Source organism: Bos taurus, chromosome 24, assembly GCF_002263795.3.
Source record: "Bos taurus isolate L1 Dominette 01449 registration number 42190680 breed Hereford chromosome 24, ARS-UCD2.0, whole genome shotgun sequence".
NCBI classification, from domain to species: domain Eukaryota; kingdom Metazoa; phylum Chordata; class Mammalia; order Artiodactyla; family Bovidae; genus Bos; species Bos taurus.
The window spans coordinates 61234533-61252437 of NC_037351.1; the positions used below are offsets into that span (position 1 = coordinate 61234533).

At 43.3% G+C, this 17905-nt stretch overlaps 1 protein-coding gene across 4 annotated transcripts in view; it reads left to right on the forward strand.

Moving 5' to 3' along the window:
* The window catches only part of PHLPP1 (PH domain and leucine rich repeat protein phosphatase 1), a 222378-nt gene that overhangs the window by 178885 nt on the left and 25588 nt on the right, over positions 1 to 17905 (forward strand). For all 4 annotated transcript variants that reach the window (XM_024984528.2, XM_059881112.1, XM_059881113.1 and 1 more), the window contains 2 exons: positions 11560 to 11760; positions 14876 to 15038. In XM_024984528.2, the coding sequence (XP_024840296.1) occupies positions 11560 to 11760; positions 14876 to 15038 (364 nt within the window). The remainder of the gene's footprint in view (positions 1 to 11559; positions 11761 to 14875; positions 15039 to 17905) is intronic.

Consider the following 17905-nt stretch of genomic DNA (forward strand, 5'->3'; position numbering starts at 1 on the left):
GGATGAGAAGTTTGCCCGCTGGTCAAAACCCTGCAGGTCACTCGCACTTAAAGGAATCATCTCAGGAGTCTCCCTTCTTGTCTCCACATATTTAGGACTTTGGGCAACAGAGATATTTTCCAGAGTTTTTACTTTCTCTTTTTTTTAAATTGTTCTCATCTTTACCACAGTTTCCCTTCACATTTGAACTATTTTCTTTTTGGACCGAGTTTTTCTAAATTACTTGTTCACTAAGTATTAAAAGACGTTGTTTTGATCCGAGGAGGAAGTTAGTTTAAACATTAAGTGAAAACTCTTTTCTGTGAGGAGTTACCACGGGCAGAACTTTCTTTCAGGAAAGGTGTAAGTAGCTGTGCATGTTAAATTACTTTGGAACATCTTGTTTGCTTCAGAGCCCTTATGCATGAAACCAAAACGCCCCACAGCCTGGTGGCCTGAACTGTGCTGGTCTCTGTGGATATTTGTTTTAATGAGTGGCCATAACTTCAGCAACAAGATGAAGGATCTGACTTTTACTATGCCTCATGATAAAGACAAAAGTTAAATTTAGTTTTGTGCTTCCCTAAGAGAAAGACATCATGATGGATCTTTTTGCTTTAAAAAATATTTCAGGATGTGTGGTTTTTTTGCTTTGATTTTGTGGGTGAAATAGCAATTGAAGAACTCTGGCTCTCCTGAACTGAATTAGATAACGGTCCCCAAGCCCTCAGGGCTCACCCTGCCATCGTACTTATCACACACACACTATGTTTAATTTCTTGCTTGCTTGTCTAGCCCCACTCACAGATTACAAATGCTTAGGTCGTTTCCGTCACTTATTGTTTGATCACTGAGTTCTGTCCGATTCTCTGTGACCCCATGGACTGTAGCTCGCCAGGCTCCTCTGTCCATGGAATTTCCCAGCAAGAATACTGGAGTGGGTTCCCATTTCCTTCTCCAGAGAATCTTCCCAGACCAGGGTTCAAACCCATGTCTCCTGCATGGGCAGGTGGGTTCTTTCCCACTGAGCCCCCAGGGAAGCCCTTCCATGTCTTGACTTGTTAAATAGTGCTGCTGTGAGCTGGGATGTGTGTATCTTTTTGAACTAGAGTTTTCTGCAAATGTGTGCCCAGAAGCTGGACTGCATGGTCACTCTGTCTTTAGTTTTCAGGGAACCTCCATTCTGTGCCCAGAAGCTGGACTGCATGGTCACTCTGCCTTTAGTTTTTAGGGAACCTCCATTCTATGCCCAGAAGCTGGACTGCATGGTCACTCTGCCTTTAGTTTTTAGGGAACCTCCATTCTATGCGCAGAAGCTGGACTGCATGGTCACTCTGTCTCTAGTTTTTTAGGGAACCTCCATTCTATGCCCAGAAGCTGGACTGCATGGTCACTCTGTCTCTAGTTTTTAGGGAACCTCCATTCTGCTCCATAGTGGCTGCCCTGGTTCATGTTCCCACCAGCGGTGTAGGAGCCTTTTTAAGATGTTCAGTAAATATTTGTTTAATGAAAGAGAGAAAATTTAAAGAATTTTAAATACTACCCTTGATCTTGGATTTGCATTTTTTTTATTGATCCTCTTTTTTAAAAGAAATCTTTTTATCCAGATGTGACTTCTGATAATAAATGTGTACAGCTCTTAAGCATACTGCTCCGTGAGCTTTTACGTACATTTATACCCCACAACCATCACCCAGATAGAAACAGAGAACATTTCCTTCATTCTTTTCCTTCTGTTTTCCTCACTGAAAAATTTATTCTCTGTACTTAATGTAAGTTACAATGAATTCCTACTGGAACAGTTATTGAGAAATAATGCTATTGTGAGGAAACGGGATTGCTCCTTTGTAATGGCTGGTGCTGTGTCATTGCCCTGACAAAGAGAACAGCATTTCAAGATCCTTTAAAGAATTGTTCTTGCTTTTGCATTCACATGAAAAGACAGCACACAGCCTAGCAGGAGCTCTAGTCTTGTTTTCTTATTGTTATGAATATAGGATGCGGTTTCTTCCCCTGCGGAGAATTCTGTGTCCTGTTGTAACCTTGTTTTCTTTCCTGAGGCTAGCTAGGCAAAATCTGGGCGCAGTTCTGTAATGGGAGTCTACTTGTTCTCTTGGGGGATCTACGCTGAATTGGTAGAAAAAAAAATAAGTAGATGCATTTGGGTTTTAGGAGTCTTTGAGATAAAATTGAACTCTGGGTCTTGTAAGGTCGTGGCTCGCAGAGAAGGTAAATAGAGCTGGAACTGTCCAGTAGATAGTAATCACTCTTGTTCATTTCTGAGGATTTAATTCTAAAGGGACACTTGTATACGCGTTGCATTCTGAGGCGTCGGTAAGCAGTCTCTGAGTCTCCCAGGTTCCAGGCGCATCTGACGGCATGTGTCTGAGGGTGTGCGTACAGTGGTTCAGGAGACGCTGCGTCTGTGTTCAGATGTGTCACATGAGGAGCTTGTTCAGATGAGGCCGTCCTGCGACCCCTGGGGTCGGGAACTGCTGCGCTGACTGTTGCCTCGTGGCCCTCCGCCAGTCCCCCATGTTACCTAGGCTGTACAGTCTGCCTGTATGAGCTGGAATATTTCTAGTCACACAGTGTGAAAACCTCAGGACCCGAGTTGAGCCTCTGAAGGAGGACCCTTCTACCCAGGGAGGCAGAGGAAGCCGAGCCTGCAAGTGAGAACTAAAGGCGTTTGGGCAGAATCGCCCTTGGCCGAATGCACAGGCCTGTCCAGGGCCAGCTTTGTTTTGAAAAGCAGGGCTGTCTTGGGGGACGTAGGCAGCCTCCGCGGGTCTTGAGAGGACGGCAGGCCGTGTTCAATGCGGCTCTGGCCCCAGAGTGCTCTGGAGTAACGGGCCGAGGCGACTGGGAAGGGCAGGCGTCCTGCTTCTCTCCTGTGAGAGAAAAGCAAGCGACCCACAGGGGCTGAAGTGAGAAGCGTTCCAGAAGGCACGCTGCCCTCGTTTTCCAAGAATGCAAGAGCTGCATCTCTGGTTTGAGTCTCTGGGGCAGACTGGGTTATGAAAAGGGTGGGTGAAGTCGATGAGGTCTTTTTTGAATGACGTTCTTGTATTATCTCACTCGTTGGAAGACAAGAAAAACAGAACTTTTAAAAATTGAAATATGGTTGACTTATAATATTATATTAGCTTAAGGTGTACAACGGCATAGTGATTCAATTGATGTTTATAGGTGACGTGCTATACGAAGTTATGATAAAAATACTGATTTTATTCCCTCTGTTGTACCATACTATTTACTGCCTCTTAAAGGGTTAGTACTTTTTTCTACTTATCCCATTTCCAAAACCTAAGTAATTGAGGTTTTATCTACCTACTTTAAGAGTTTTTAATTGAGATTAATTAAGATTTTACGTTGAGGCATAATTTACATTCAAGAAAATGTAGGGATAGAGTATATTTGGCTTGATTAGTCTGAGGGGAAGGAATAAACTACTACCGACATTGTTGGGAGTAGGTCAACCTAAAGACATGAAGCTTAAAATATTAAAAGAGGGCTTTTTAGGAGACAGTCGTCACAAGCCCCTTCAGGTGGTTTCAGCTGTGATTTGATTTAATTTACTTGGTTCAGGATGGCCGATGTCTTACTGACCTTGTCGGTTTATGTCACCGGTTTGGGTGCTGCAGGAAATTGAAAAATGACTAATCCTCAAGGTACTTACAGCCTAATGCCAAGTTTAAAATAGCTGCACAATAAACTAATAAAACATGGGGTTAGAGGGAAAGGAAGAATGTAAATGATAGGGTTGGTTTTCATTTAGGCTCCTGGTATGCAGAGCAGCTTTCTGTTGTATAATACAGAGCTTTGTATTTGGCAGATGGCTCCAGGCAGCGATGAAACTGCTTCAGTTCTCCTTCTATTCAGTTTGCTTCATAGTACAAATCTTTAAAAATATATGTAGATGCTCACTTTTTCTTTCTTCTTTTTTTCTGGTAATAAATTATTGTTACCAGTTCTGTGGTTATGTAACTGAGGAAAAGGCCTGAATATATAAGTCTTCGTGTCAGACTTTATTTTTTTGGGCTCCAAAATCACTGCAGATGGTGACTGCAGCCATGAAATTAAAAGACGCTTACTCCTTGGAAGGAAAGTTATGACCAACCTAGACAGCATATGAAAAAACAGAGACATTACTTTGCCAACAAAGGTCCGTCTAGTCAAGGCTATGGTTTTTCCAGTGGTCATGTATGGATGTGAGAGTTGGACTGTGAAGAAAGCTGAGTGCCAAAGAATTGATGCTTTTGAACTGTGGTGTTGGAGAAGACTCTTGAGAGTCCCTTGGACTGCAAGGAGATGCAACCAGTCCATTCTGAAGGAGATCAGCCCTGGGATTTCTTTGGAAGGACTGATGCTAAAGCTGAAACTCCAGTACTTTGGCCACCTCATGCGAAGAGTTGACTCATTGGAAAAGACTCTGATGCTGGGAGGGATTGGGGGCAGGAGGAGAAGGGGACGACAGAGGATGAGATGGCTGGATGGCATCACTGACTCGATGGACGTGAGTCTGAGTGCACTCCGGGAGTTGGTGATGGACAGGGAGGCCTGGCGTGGTGTGATTCATGGGGTCACAAAGAGTCGGACACGACTGAGCAACTGAACTGAACTGAACTGAAGTTAGAAATGGTTTAGTTTGTTCTCTAAATAGAACTTGTGCTTGGAAGCTTCATGAGAGGTCAGAAAAACATGTGTTATTGGAGAGAGCAAAAGGTTGAACTCTCTTTCTAGGGAGATTTCTTTAGATCTGAACCTGGCTGCTAAAATGCAGTATCATGGTTTTAATTGCATAATGTTGTCTGTGAGATATTACAGCTTTGGGATGGTGTCTTTTGATCTGCTTGACCTGGTAGCAGTTAACTGGAGAAGAGAGAGGAATCTAAATTAGACGACTTGTAGTGATATCCTCGGCTTCCTCTGAGAACTTCAGGCCAGTTTTCCCCCATACTTTTGTTTTTTGGCTGTGCTGGGTCTCCGCTGCTGCTGGGGCTCTTCCCTGGTTTGGGGGGCGGAGGCTGCTCTTGGCTGCGGTGCATGGCTTCTTGGTGCTGTGGGTCCCCCGTTGCAGAGCACGGGTCTAGGGTACGCCAGCTCCGTGGTTGTGCTTCCAGAGCACCTTCAGACCGCTTGTATTAAAAGTCTTATGACGTGAGTCAGCAACCTAAGTTTATGAGTTTGCTCTCCATGTCTTCTTTGAATGTCGTGTCTTTGACTGGCAGCGCAGTAGCTGTGGGCAGATGTGAAGTATGGTGGATCACACTTGCCAATCAGTGGACTGTGATTTTGAATCTTGTGATCAAGACAGGACTTGGCTCTTTGAGGGAAACTGGCAAGTATTCTAATCTGGATCTTAACTGGCCTAGTCCTCCCATCTTACTGAAGTTGAGAATTTTCTTGATGGAAACCCCCAAAAGAGTTTCAGATAATCAGTGTCCTTCAGCAGATGGACAGGAGTGGTGTGAGGTCCCTGTGGGTCACCGGGGTGGGTGGGTGAGGTGCTGCTGTCCTGCTGCTGCTCCTGAGAGCTTGGCGGTGGCTGATTCCTGGGCCATTTTGCGTTTGCACTCTTACGTCATGGCCAGAGAACTGCTTCTGATGAGATAAGTCTAATTAACAAAGCCACAAGGGGCCCTTTATAGGAGAGTTATAGATTCCTGTTATAAGTGGAGATTAGGGTCTGTTTTTTCCCCCTGGTTGGAGCAAAATAAGGTATTTTCAGGGGATGGGAAGGAGGAGAGAGTGTATATGTACAAATGAAGTACATGGTAATTATTAAAATATCCCCAGAATATTAGTCACATTACAGACCATAAGTTTTAGTGACTCAGACAGAATGGGTGTAAATATCAAAGGGACTAAAAGGGAATAGAAGATTTGGGAAAGTGTGATCAATTGACCATGACAACTGGTGCCTTTTGGCAAAGATAGAAAATTTCTGACATTTTGAAGAGCTAGATTGCCTGTATTATTTTTCCTAAGGGAAGAGAGCTATCTTGTGAAGTTCTGATGTTTTGATAGCCATAGTGAAATAAAATAGTGTTTCTCAAAGGGTGTTCAGGATCCCCTAGATTACCTACTAAACATGCATTTTTCTGGCCATTTTCTCATTTCTACTGACTCAACTTGGCCAGTCACCAGAATTCTTAATTCTGTATAGATTTTTGAAGCCTGTGTGCTGTGCTTAGTATTCAGTCATGTCCAACTCTTTGCAACCCAATGGACCACTGTAGCCCCCCAGATTCCTCTGTCCAAGGGGATTCTCCAGGCAAGAATACTAGAGTGGATTGCCATGCCCTCCTCCATTGAAACCTTACCCTGACCTAATTAATAAGAATATCTGGGAGGTAAAGTTGAGAATCACAGAACTTCCGGAATGAGAACATCACTTTTGTGTGTTTTTGCTAGAAGTGCATTACATTATTCTAATGATAATAAAACATCAAACAAATCTAAATTGAGAGACATTCCACAAAATGTACTTTTTTAAAGTGTCAAGGTCATTTGAAACAAATTACACTGATTAGAGGAGACGCATGAGGCACGGTAAGGAAATGGAATGTGCAGTCCTCAGTTGGATTCTGGAGCAGAGCGGGGACGTGTGTGGGGTGACTGACTGAGTCAGGAGAAGGGCTGAGATTAGCTTACAGCGTTGCCTCGGTGTTGGTTCTTAATATAATTACACTCAATTTTTAAAGTTAATCCTTTTTGAGTTCTTGTTCAGCAGGTCTTCCATCTGTATGACCTTTGTTCCCTTGCCCTGTAGGCTTATGATCTTTATTGCCCAAGCCAGGCACATTTTCAGACCTTGCCAAATAATAACGTGTGCATTCTGTTAGGCTGTACGCATGTACTTTCTCTTCCCATGCAGTCTCACTATTAAGCGGCATTGCTATACAATGAATAATAGGCATCCTTTTTTCAAACTGGTAAGTGGGGATGTAGTAATTTAGTGGGTTTCTACCAGCACTTAAAAAATGGGATAGAAAATATCAGTGTAAGACAGAGTAAGGTTAAATACTGTTGCAAGAAACTTTTGTTTATATGTGTGTATTTTGCATCTTCACTAGGCGGTCATGTAAAATGTTGTACTCTTAGTTGCCACTAATGAAAAGTTTGAAAGTCCCTGCTTTAAGAGCTACCAGTCTTTTGAATATAGATGAAGTTGTTAAAAGCATTGCATTGTGTAGACACATCAAAAGTAATTTAGAGTATTTTGTTTGACACCTCTTAAGGATTTTTAGGGCCAGAAATCAGGGGGTTGTATAAAAGTTAAAAGGATTTCACTGCGCTTAGGGTCTTAAGCTTTTGCATTTTTAATAGACCACAAGTCACAGTACCTATCTGCATAAAAAATAATTCAGATGCAGAATACCTGGTCTGCCTGCAAATACATAGATCTGTGGTGGCACCGATCCTATGCTTCGTTTCAAGGACAGAATTTAGCTGTAAAATTTAAGGGTGTGCTGGGAATTACTAAAAAAAAAAAAAACAGAAGCAAAACAGAAAACCCTAGAGGAGCCAGAACAGACGGACAGAATGTGCCAGGGAAGAACAGAGGGATTGCTCAAGAACCAGGAAGCGGATTTGTCCCCTGCGCCGTGGGCAGCTCTCCAGATGCTTCAGGGCAGGAATCCTGTGTGAGTGTCCTTTCTCTGCAGTGTCACACTCTCTGCTGAGGAACGGTTTGAGTGCTGTGCTGTGCCGTGTGTCCCGTTATTTTAGGGATGGAGTCTGAAGTGTATATGGTGTGTGTGTGGTCTTCACACTGCCCAGCAGGTGCTCTGCTTGACCTCCAGGGTTTTGGGGGAAGATGACATGAAAATGTCCTCAGGAAAATGTTTTATTATTTCTGTTTCTGTCAGTTAAATTTTGGAGAATTGTATTAGGTAATCGTGGGCTTTCTTGGGGCTTCCCTCATGGCTCAGATGGCAAAGATCTCTGGGTCGGAAAGATCCCTTGGAGAAGGGAATGACTACCCACTCGAATGACTACCCACTCCGCTCTTCTTGTCTGGCAAATCCCATGGACAGAGGAGCCTGGCAGGCTGCAGTCCGTGGGGTCGCACAGAGTCATACACGACTGAGCGACTGAACAGTGCCCCTTTCAGTCTTTAAGATCAGTGAGATCTGGGTTTATTTCTTATTCTGTCACTAATTTCCCAAGTGGCGTTAGTGTCAGAGAACCTGCCTGCCAGTGTGGGAGGCGAAAGAGACACTGGTCTTTCGGAGCTTCCCCGGTGGCTCAGGATAGCAAAGATCCCTGAGTTGGGAAGATCCCCTGGAGAAGGGAATGGCAACCCACTCTAGTATTCTGGCCTGGAGAATCCCATGGACAGAGGAGCCTGGCGGGCTATAGTCCATGGGGTCGAAAAGAGTTGGACATGGCTGAGCCCACGTGCGCACACACACACAGCCACTAATTACTATTTAACAGCAGCCAAGTAATTTGACTTTTCTCAGCTTCAGTTTGTCTTCTGTGAAATAGAGCGGGGGCATCTCTGGACGGTGGGGGGATCGGATGAAACAGGAGATCGGAAGAAGCACTTTACCGAAAGACGGCAATGACACGCAACTGCTTTTCTCGGGTCTTTATGAGAGGGTTGAGTCGTGAAGGGGGTTCTATGGATCAAAGTCTTCATGGCGTATTAAACAAATCTTTTATGCAGTTACTGCAAAAATCTACGAGGGAGAAGCTTGAGGACGTTCTCCCATACCATACGGAGTTGAGACCTAACTCAGTGCTTTAGGAACTTAACTCTCCGGAAGGTTTTGAAAGCAGAGGGGGGTAGGGTTTTACACCCTATTTATTGAGTAAAACTGTTATCCAGACTGGAGACATTTTACAGAATTAAAGCAGTTGCTCACTCTGATGGATATAACACGTAGACGATTAAACCAGCTTGATCTGCCTTCTGCTGAAGTGTGCGGCTGTGCGACAGGTGCGTTTATTTCTTGAAGGGTGGGCATTGAATTTAATTTCCCTGAGACGATTATAATCAGAAATGCTTTTAGGCCAGTTGTTTGCTCTGTGACCATTAACTAACAAGATGATTCAGTCAGGCTTGATTCAGTTACAACTCAATCTTTCGAAACCAGCCATGTAGTTTCAGCTTAGTTTTATTTCCTGGAGGGGTGGAATGTGGGATCCCCCGCCTCAGTTTCCCATAAAGCATGTATAAGCTTCAGTACAGGCACATTTCAACAAGATGAGTGGACAGGTCTTTCTGGAAATCACTTCCGTGTTGTAAGGATTTTAAAGTTCCTTTAGTAGTTTTCTAGGTGAGCATTCACTAGTCAGTCTTTTTTCCTTTTTCAAAACAAATTTCCTTCTTTTTTTCCTGGCCTAAAAATAATGCAAATATTCGTGACTTAATTTCTTTTCTTTTCATATGTTTATAACTACATATTTCCTAGAGAATTGTGTTTTAATGAGATTGTCAGAGTTTCTCAGTTAGCCCTATTCCAAAATGTTTTAGGGCAATGCATTTTAATGTTTTATAATTCTACACTGGAGAAATCCTAACAGGGTATTTAAGTCAGGTGATAAAACGAAAGTCGTAAAAGAGCTTTAAAGAACTATGGTGCTAGAATGGGTTTCCTTCCTAGTTCAAAACCATTTCAGAAACTTCATGAATGACCTTTATTTTCTTCTCTGTAGCACACACGACTGTAATTTCCCATGACTATTTATGGTCTGTACAGCCCTTTTCTAACTTCCTTTTTTTTTTTTAAATGTCAACAGAATATGTGTTTCTTTAATGGAAAATGTTCTATTTGGGGGAAGCTGCTTTTCCTCAGCTATGTCATGGAGTTGTGTGAGTGTTTGTGTGTGTGTAAGTGTGGGGGCTGCAAGATCAGAGAGTATTGAATTAGTGGATTGAAAGATTGGAACGACAGTCTTGGTGGTGACTCCTGAATACAGAGCCTTCTTTTTATCCTCAATTAAAAATATCTGTACCTGGTATTCCAGAGTCTTTCTTTTTAAGGAAGATTTTATTCTTTTTTTAAACTAAGTTATGGTAAAATAGTCCCGAATTGAATGCAGAATGTGTCAAACGTGGGTGGTTTTGAAATGAGAGAAAGTCGGTTCATTAACATAGTGGTTCGTTCCGGGTAGGGGTTGGGGAACAAGGCAGCTTTGGCCTTGGGGACCGTGGTAGGTGGGTCCTGTGGGCTGGACAGTGGTCAGTCCCTGTGGCCCCACGATGGAGCGCCCGTGGTAGAGATCACCGGGATGCAGCAGGGTTGTCTGTCTGCCCAGGTCCTGCTCCGCCCTTCGCTTCCCTTTTCAGTGACTGGGAGCCTGATCCCAGCAAGGATTCTGTTTCAGTTCTCCAGCTTTGCATTTTCTATTTATCTGTGTTTCACAGTAACTAAGGAAGTATTACAGTTTTTGACAGTTTTAGTTATCTCAAGTATAAAAACATTCTTCATAGTTTAGCTGTTGTTCACACTGTCATTTGGGTTACTGATAGTGTATATTAATACGTGTTTCCATGTAAACTTTATTAAAGTATAATATAAATACAGAAATGGGACCATAAGTATGAACGTGTCAGTTGCTCACTCGTGTCCCGTTCTTTGCAACCCCATGGACTGTAGCCCGCCAGGCTCTCTGTCCATAGCATTCTCCAGGTGAGAGGACTGGAGTGAGTAGCCCATTTCCTTCTACTGCAAGTATAGTACTTGATAAACATTTTCAAAGTGAACACACTCATGTGACCAGCACCCAGAGTGAGAACCAGAGCGGTATCATACTGGAAAAATTAGAAGCTATCTTCTAGACACTGCCTCCCTTCCCTGACTTTTAATATTGTATATTAGTTTTGCCTGATTCTGAACTCTGTAATTATGGAGTCATGCAGTGTATCCTGTTATCTTCCATCCTATTGATACATGTAGTTCTTCATTTTCACTACTATACAGTATTCCATTATTTTACTACAGAACAAATTATCTCTTGCAGTTGTGAATATATGTCAGTAAAATATGGTTTATACAGCATGCTGAAAAGGACTTAGTCACTATGTGATTTAGTTATATTGTGATCTAACATCTAATTGTTTTATTGCTATGAAAACTTTTATTTTAAAATAGGCAATTGTGTTTCTCTTTCTTAAGACAGAATATTAGCTTTACCTTATCACTTTCCTTTCTACTCCCCACCAGCTATAAAATATGACTTCCTTTTTCTTTTGTACTTCCATAAAAATTTATTTCTAGGGAATTCCCTGGAAGTCCAGTGGTTAGGACTCCATGCTTCCACTGCAAGGCGCAAGGGTCAGGGGACTCAGATCCTGCAAGCCACACAGTGTGACCAGGAAAAACAAACAAACAAAATTGATCTCTATCTCTTTGTAGTTAACACATTTAGGTAATTATTGTGTTCAGTATAGATTGTGGAGTCATATATCTATATGCCTGCCAAAGCTAAAACCTATCTTTAAATTCGTGTTTCTAAACCCAGTTTCCAGTATGGTGGGTATCTGACAGGAAACTTCTAGATTTGTTGAGAATTCTGGGGTGGAGCTCTGGCTTATCAGCACGATTTTGTTGTTTGTCATCGTAGCCTGAGATTCCTGAATGCGTCTGCAAACAAACTGGAAACCCTCCCTCCAGCCACACTTTCAGAGGAGACCAACAGCATCTTACAGGAGTTGTATTTGACGAACAACAACCTCACAGATAAATGTGTGTCCTTGTTAACCGGACACCCCCATCTGAAGGTTCTTCACATGGCCTACAACCGACTTCAGAGTTTTCCCGCAAGGTAAAAGAAGATTGCAGAGTGACATCCTTCATTGCATTTCTGAAAATGGGTTCATAGATGAAAAGGCAAAAACGAAAATGTTTAGTTTCCAAATAGTGTAAAGCTTATTCCTCTTTTCTATAAGCCATTATCAACATTCCACTAAAAAGGAATGTGTTTATTTTTCTAATATGAATGTATCCAAGGACCCAGTTGCTAGACTGTTCTTACGATTTTGAAACAAAGTATGTTATTTACAGGTATGTTTTTTCTTTTGATTAATTAAAAAAATTAACAGTATGGCGAGTGAGAATTAGAACCTTAACTAGGAACCTGAAGGTTCTTAATTAGCTAATAGCTTTGGATTTGTGTTTATGGTATAAAAAGCAGTGGTGGCTTATTTGATCATAGAAACTGTGACACTGGAAATAATTTATGGCTCTCAGAAAATTCCACTTTTAAGTCTATTTTAATTTGAATTTGTAATCTGGGAAACAGTAGCACTGTATCTTGCTTTGAATGAATCTGCACACTGAGCCTGCCGTGGAGGACTTACTCTGCTTCTCTGTCATTGGCATTTATCCATTTAACAAGTCAGGTCCGAGAACTCACATCCACACACCAAAGAAGCACACACTAACCCCTGGGTATTCTGCTGTTAACTGCAGCTTAGCATTGGGCAAAGCAGAATACTGGCACAGCCTCCGTCTGTGGCCATCAAGGTTAGCAGTCTGTTGAAGACCTTACTAAAACGGGGAGGCCCAGGTATGCACTGACTCCTAGTATTGCTTTATTTTGTAGTATACATTTATTTTCTCCCAATCATTTGATGTTAATGTTTAAGTTTTTCTTTCTTTTTTCTTTTTAATTGTTATGTATTTTTCTTTTACTATGGAATGAGGTGATATTTTTAGAAGAAAACATGGTGGTCCCATAAGAATAACACCCCTGAAAGGGCTCCCTGTCCTCTGAGATGGTTAGAGGCCAAGCATGGCTGTCCCCTCAAGCTCTGAGGGTTCCCCCGCGCAACCCAGGCCACTGATGACCGCCCTAAATACAGAAACTTGGTTTTTTTCCCACCTTCATTCTATGTTGAGGCATGGAAATTTCTTTAACATTTTCTTCCTTGGGCCTGATTTCCATATTTTGAATCTTTTTTCATGCCTGTTGCTTATTGATTTCTTCCCATTTCTTTTCAAAATATGTGACATATTCAAATAACAATCTCTTACAAATTCAGGCTGTCAGAGATGGATTACTTCACAGTCTGTACATACAGGGGTGTTTGTAGCGTATCCTAACACCATGTTGAATGTTTATGATATTAAAAGATCTGATTTCATCAGGTAAAAACTTAGTTCTTGTATCTTTGGTATATATCTCAAGTAATCAAATAAAGTAACGTTTATTTTTGAGAGAGAACAGAAGGGCAATAAAGGGTTTCTCGCTAAATTGTTTGGATGGTTTATTGTGACAAGTGAAACTGCAGCAGGCAGGTGAGGTACCAATAACTGTGGTGCCTATTAAGACTCCGGCATCACCCAAGGTGGAAAAGGGGTCAGAGGAGTGATGGATGCATCTGGGGCTGCGGGTGGGGCGGGGGAACTTTCTCCCTCTAGATTTACAGAAAATAAAGGAAACCCCTAACTCTGGAATTTTTCTTTATTTGGTTACTGTAATTATTGATTTATGTAACTAATGTTAATTCTAGACTATAGGTTAAGATTAAACAATAAAAGACATTCTTAAACAAAAACGTTAAATTATATTCAACGTGAAAGTCGCTCAGTAGTGTCCAACTCTTTTGAGACCCCATGGACTGTATAGTCCATGGAATTCTCCAGGCCAGAATACTGGAGTGGGGAGCCTTTCCCTCCTCCAGGGGATCTTCCCAACCCAGGGATCGAACCCAGGTCTCCTGTATTACAGGTGGATTCTTTAGCAGCTGAGCTATCAGGGAAATTATATTAGGGTGTGTTATTAAGGTAAAGTCAGAAAGGTGCTTTCTTTGTAGATATTTAGCAGAAGTTGAGAGAAATTTCTTTGGGTACAGATTGAATTTGGCTCAGCTAGAAGGTCTCTCAGTGGCTCAGACAGTAAAGAATCCACCTGCAATGCAGGAGACCTGGGTTTGACCCCTGGGTGGGGTGGATCCCCTGGGGAAGGGAATGACTACCCACTCCAGTATTCTTGCCTGGAGAATTCCATGGACAGAGGAGCCTGGTGGGCTACAGTGTGTGGGGTCTCGAAGAGTCCGACACGACTGAGTGACTGACACACTAACGCAGACAGTCTCGAGGTGATCCAGGTGGCCCGTCAGCATTCTCCTCAGCACCACTTCGTTATCACACGTGATGTCAGAGGAATTTGGGGAGTGCGTTTCAGGAGAAAGCATATCTTCATATAAGCCTTCCCGCTTCTCCTCTGTATCCCCTTGAGGTCTCAGGGCCAGTACAAAGAAACCCTACTCGTAAACTAAGCTCTTTAAAGCACATATACTGGATTAACGCAGACTTTTGACCAATTCGAGTAGGATTTTCACTGCAGTTCAGACTAAGCCACATAGCAAAGTGATTGTTGTCAGGATATCTTAATTCACACGCAGAGTAGGAAAAGGACATCCGTTTTTCTTGTTGTTGCCAATTTAAAGAGTTGAAGCTAAGACTTTTTGTTTTGTAGTAAGAAAAGTGTTAGTTTCTCAGTCCTGTCCAGCTCTTTGCGACCCCATGGACTGTAGCCCACCAAACTCCTCTGTCCTTGGAATTTTCCAGGCCAGAATGCTGGAGTGGGTTGCCATTTCCTACTCCAGGGGATCTTCCTGACCCAGTGATTGAACTCAGGTTTCTGAACTCGGGTTTCTTGCATCTCCTGCATTGCAAGCAGATTCTTTGCTGTCTGAGCCACCAGGGAAGCCTCTGTATTAAGAAAAGAGGTGTTAAAATACTTTGATCCTCAAAAACAGTAGTGAAAAAGTGATTCAACAAATCATTTGTTAAAATGATTCCGAGTGAATCTTTAAAGAATCTTCAGACTAAATTACCCTTTGGTTCTCATTATCTATTATTAGTATTTTCTTTTTAAATTTCTTTCTAGTTACTTTGTGATTTGTCCACCTTGGATTTTCTCTTTTTTTTAGTAAAATGGCGAAACTGGAGGAACTTGAAGAGATCGACCTCAGTGGGAATAAACTAAAGGCCGTGCCGACGACCATCATGAACTGCAGGCGCATGCACACCGTGACAGCTCACTCCAACTGCATCGAAGTCTTCCCTGAGGTGATGCAGCTCCCGGAGATCAAGGTATGTGGTCCGAGCCGTGACCCCCAGCCTCAGGCTGAAGACGTGCTTCCTGTGAGTCACCGGCTTAGGATGCCGGCACCCTCCGCCGGGTTCCTTGGAGTGAGGACGCCTCTGTTGTTCTTGCTCCATCCCTCCTCGCTGCTGGGCCACGCTGCTGAGTTGGCCGAGGTGGGAAACCAGTAAACAAGAAGCCCTGGGCTGGGAGTGGGGAAGGTGGCTCAGAGGCCAAGAGTCTGCCTGCAGAGACACAGGAGACTGCGAAGACGCCCTGCTGGAGGGAACGGCTGCGCACTGCAGGGTTCTTGCCTGGGGGTCCCATGGACACAGGAGCCTGGTGGGCTACGGTCCGTGGGGTCACAAGGGATCGAACACTACTTGCGACTGGACGTGAGCCGCGTGGCCACCTCACTCGTTCCCATCTGTCTAACAGCACCTGTCGCACCTTTTTCCAGGGTGTCTGTGAGACTCAGAGACTGAGCCAGGCTTGATAGGAGTTTGAAAGAGCCAGCAGCACCCTGCACCCCACACCCCGATTAAACAGCGGCATCCCCATGGCGCTGTGGGGTAGTAGCAAGTCCCTGTGCAGATGTAGTCTCACTGCTGTTTAAAGACCAGACACGCGCTTCAGTTGAATGATGCTGGCAGAACAAGTAGTATCTCCCATTTGGTAGGCAAGGAAGCTGAGGTGCTGAAAAAGAAGGTGGTCTGTGTCAGTGAAGACGGCAGCTTGGTGGCAGAGGCTTTCTACACCTCATGACTGTGGCAGTCTCACAGGACGAAACCAGTTCACTAGCAGGAACGTCATCTAACAGTTTTTTTTTTTTGGGCGCAAAGAGTAAGAAGTTCTTACATTTGTGTCTCAGCATTTCTGATTATTAGTTTTATGCTTAATAAAGGAAAAAAACTCTGGTTATAGACTCAGGATATATTCTCATCTCCTAAAAAGGAACAAATGTCATCCTGTTTGAAATCACTTTGAATAGCATGAACGATTTTTCATCACAGGAGTACATTTACATGGTTGAGGTGTGTACGAGCCATGTGATAAGTGTGTGTGTGTTTGCTTTAGGCCATGAAGTATTTTACTTTGAGCACTGTAATCTCGTATATGACTGTGGCATTTTGGAATACTTACTGAAAATTCACAGAATTTTTTTTTTTTTTTTTTTGCCATGCCGTCTGGCTCACGCGATTTTAGTTCCCCGACCAGGGATGGAACCCGGACCCCTGCAGTGGAGGCATAGTCTTAACCACTGCACCACCAGGGAAGTCCCAGAAGTATTCTATTTTTACTTTATAGTACCTTTTACAGTGGGTAAGAGGTGGGCTTCTGAAGGGAATATATCTGGAGTTGGATTCCAGCTCCAAGTCCCTTAATTGTTCTGTTCCCTCATCTGTACAATGAGGGAAAGAACAGCACAGAGTCACAGTGTTGCTGTGAGGATGAAATGGAATAAAACGTGCAGAGCATCTGAGGGAGGAGTAAGAACTCTAGCGAGAGCACTGAATGTGGGCCATCATTAGTGACGAGGCCTCCGTAGGGGTCAGCTCTGATGTTGATTATGTGGAGCAACTGTTCTGGCTGATGATCAGCAGAATCCAGGAAGCCTGTCACTTAAGCACAGGCTTCTCTGATTCCAGCACAGGAGCTGTGCTGACAGCTGAGCCTGCCGGGGGCTGCTAGCCGGCCCATCCTGGGAGGGGGTGTGGTGTGTCTCGGGGGCTCATTAAACAGGGCCCTGTGCACCCCGCCTCTCGGTTAGCCTCCCATGTGCTGCTCTTACTGTCTGCACCTGTCGTTTAATGTTACCGAACTCTTAGCTGTTGATTTTTTTGTTTTTAAGTATCTGGTTTAAAATGTGGATAGATGTTTACATTTTTCAAGTTTTGACTAGGTTTTGCACAATGTGAATGTTGTCCTGCAAAAGCAGACTTTCTCTTAGGCCCTTGCTTGGGCTCCCGGCCTTTAAATCAGCGCTGTTGAGTCTCATGTCGCCCCTTCCCTGCATCTGCCCTCTGTGCCCTGCTGGCAGCCTCTGCGTTGTTGGGGGCGGGGGGCGGTGTGTGGCCGGAGCTGCAGCAGTGGCTTGCAGGGTCTCAGTTCCTCCCCCAGGGTTTAAACCCAGGCCTCTGGCAGTGAAAATGCAGGGTCCTAGCCACTGGACCACCAGGGAAGTCCTAGAGCCACTTTTAAAACTTTACTTTTGGTATTATTTTTTAATAGTTTTTTTTTTTAATCCCAGATATTATATCCTGGCATTTTCCTTATGTTAAAAATGCCCAGTCTTTCTGATCCAGCAGTCCCATGACCAAGAGATGTTTGTTGTTGGGGTTTTATTTCGGGGGGGCGATGATGAGCAGTATCAAGTATCCTTTACATACAAAAGTGTGAACTTTGCAGTCCTGGACAGATAGTGTTGTTGAAAAGTAATAGTTACAGTGTGTGAGAGCTCTGGGCTGATGTTTTAGTGTTATTTCATATGAGAAACAACTCATTCATATTTCGTATGAGACTATTTTAAGTAGCTGTGTAAGTATTTACACAGATTTAAACCATCAAAGGAAAGCTCCCGATAAAAGTAGTGGCTGTAAACAAATGATAAAATACCAGAGTCATTACTGCAAACTGAGCCCCAAAGCATGTTTTTAATATAAAAGAAATCATTTTTTATGAGTTGAAATACTCTAGCCTATGTTAAAATTTTATTGTGGTTCAGAATTTTATTGCAGATGGTGAGAATCCATCCGCCTGCAATGCAGGAGACCCAGGTTTGATCCCTGGGTTTGGAGGGAAGATCCCCTGGACAAGGAATGGCAACCCACCCCAGTATTCTTGCCTGGAGAATCCCGTGGACAGAGGAGCCTGG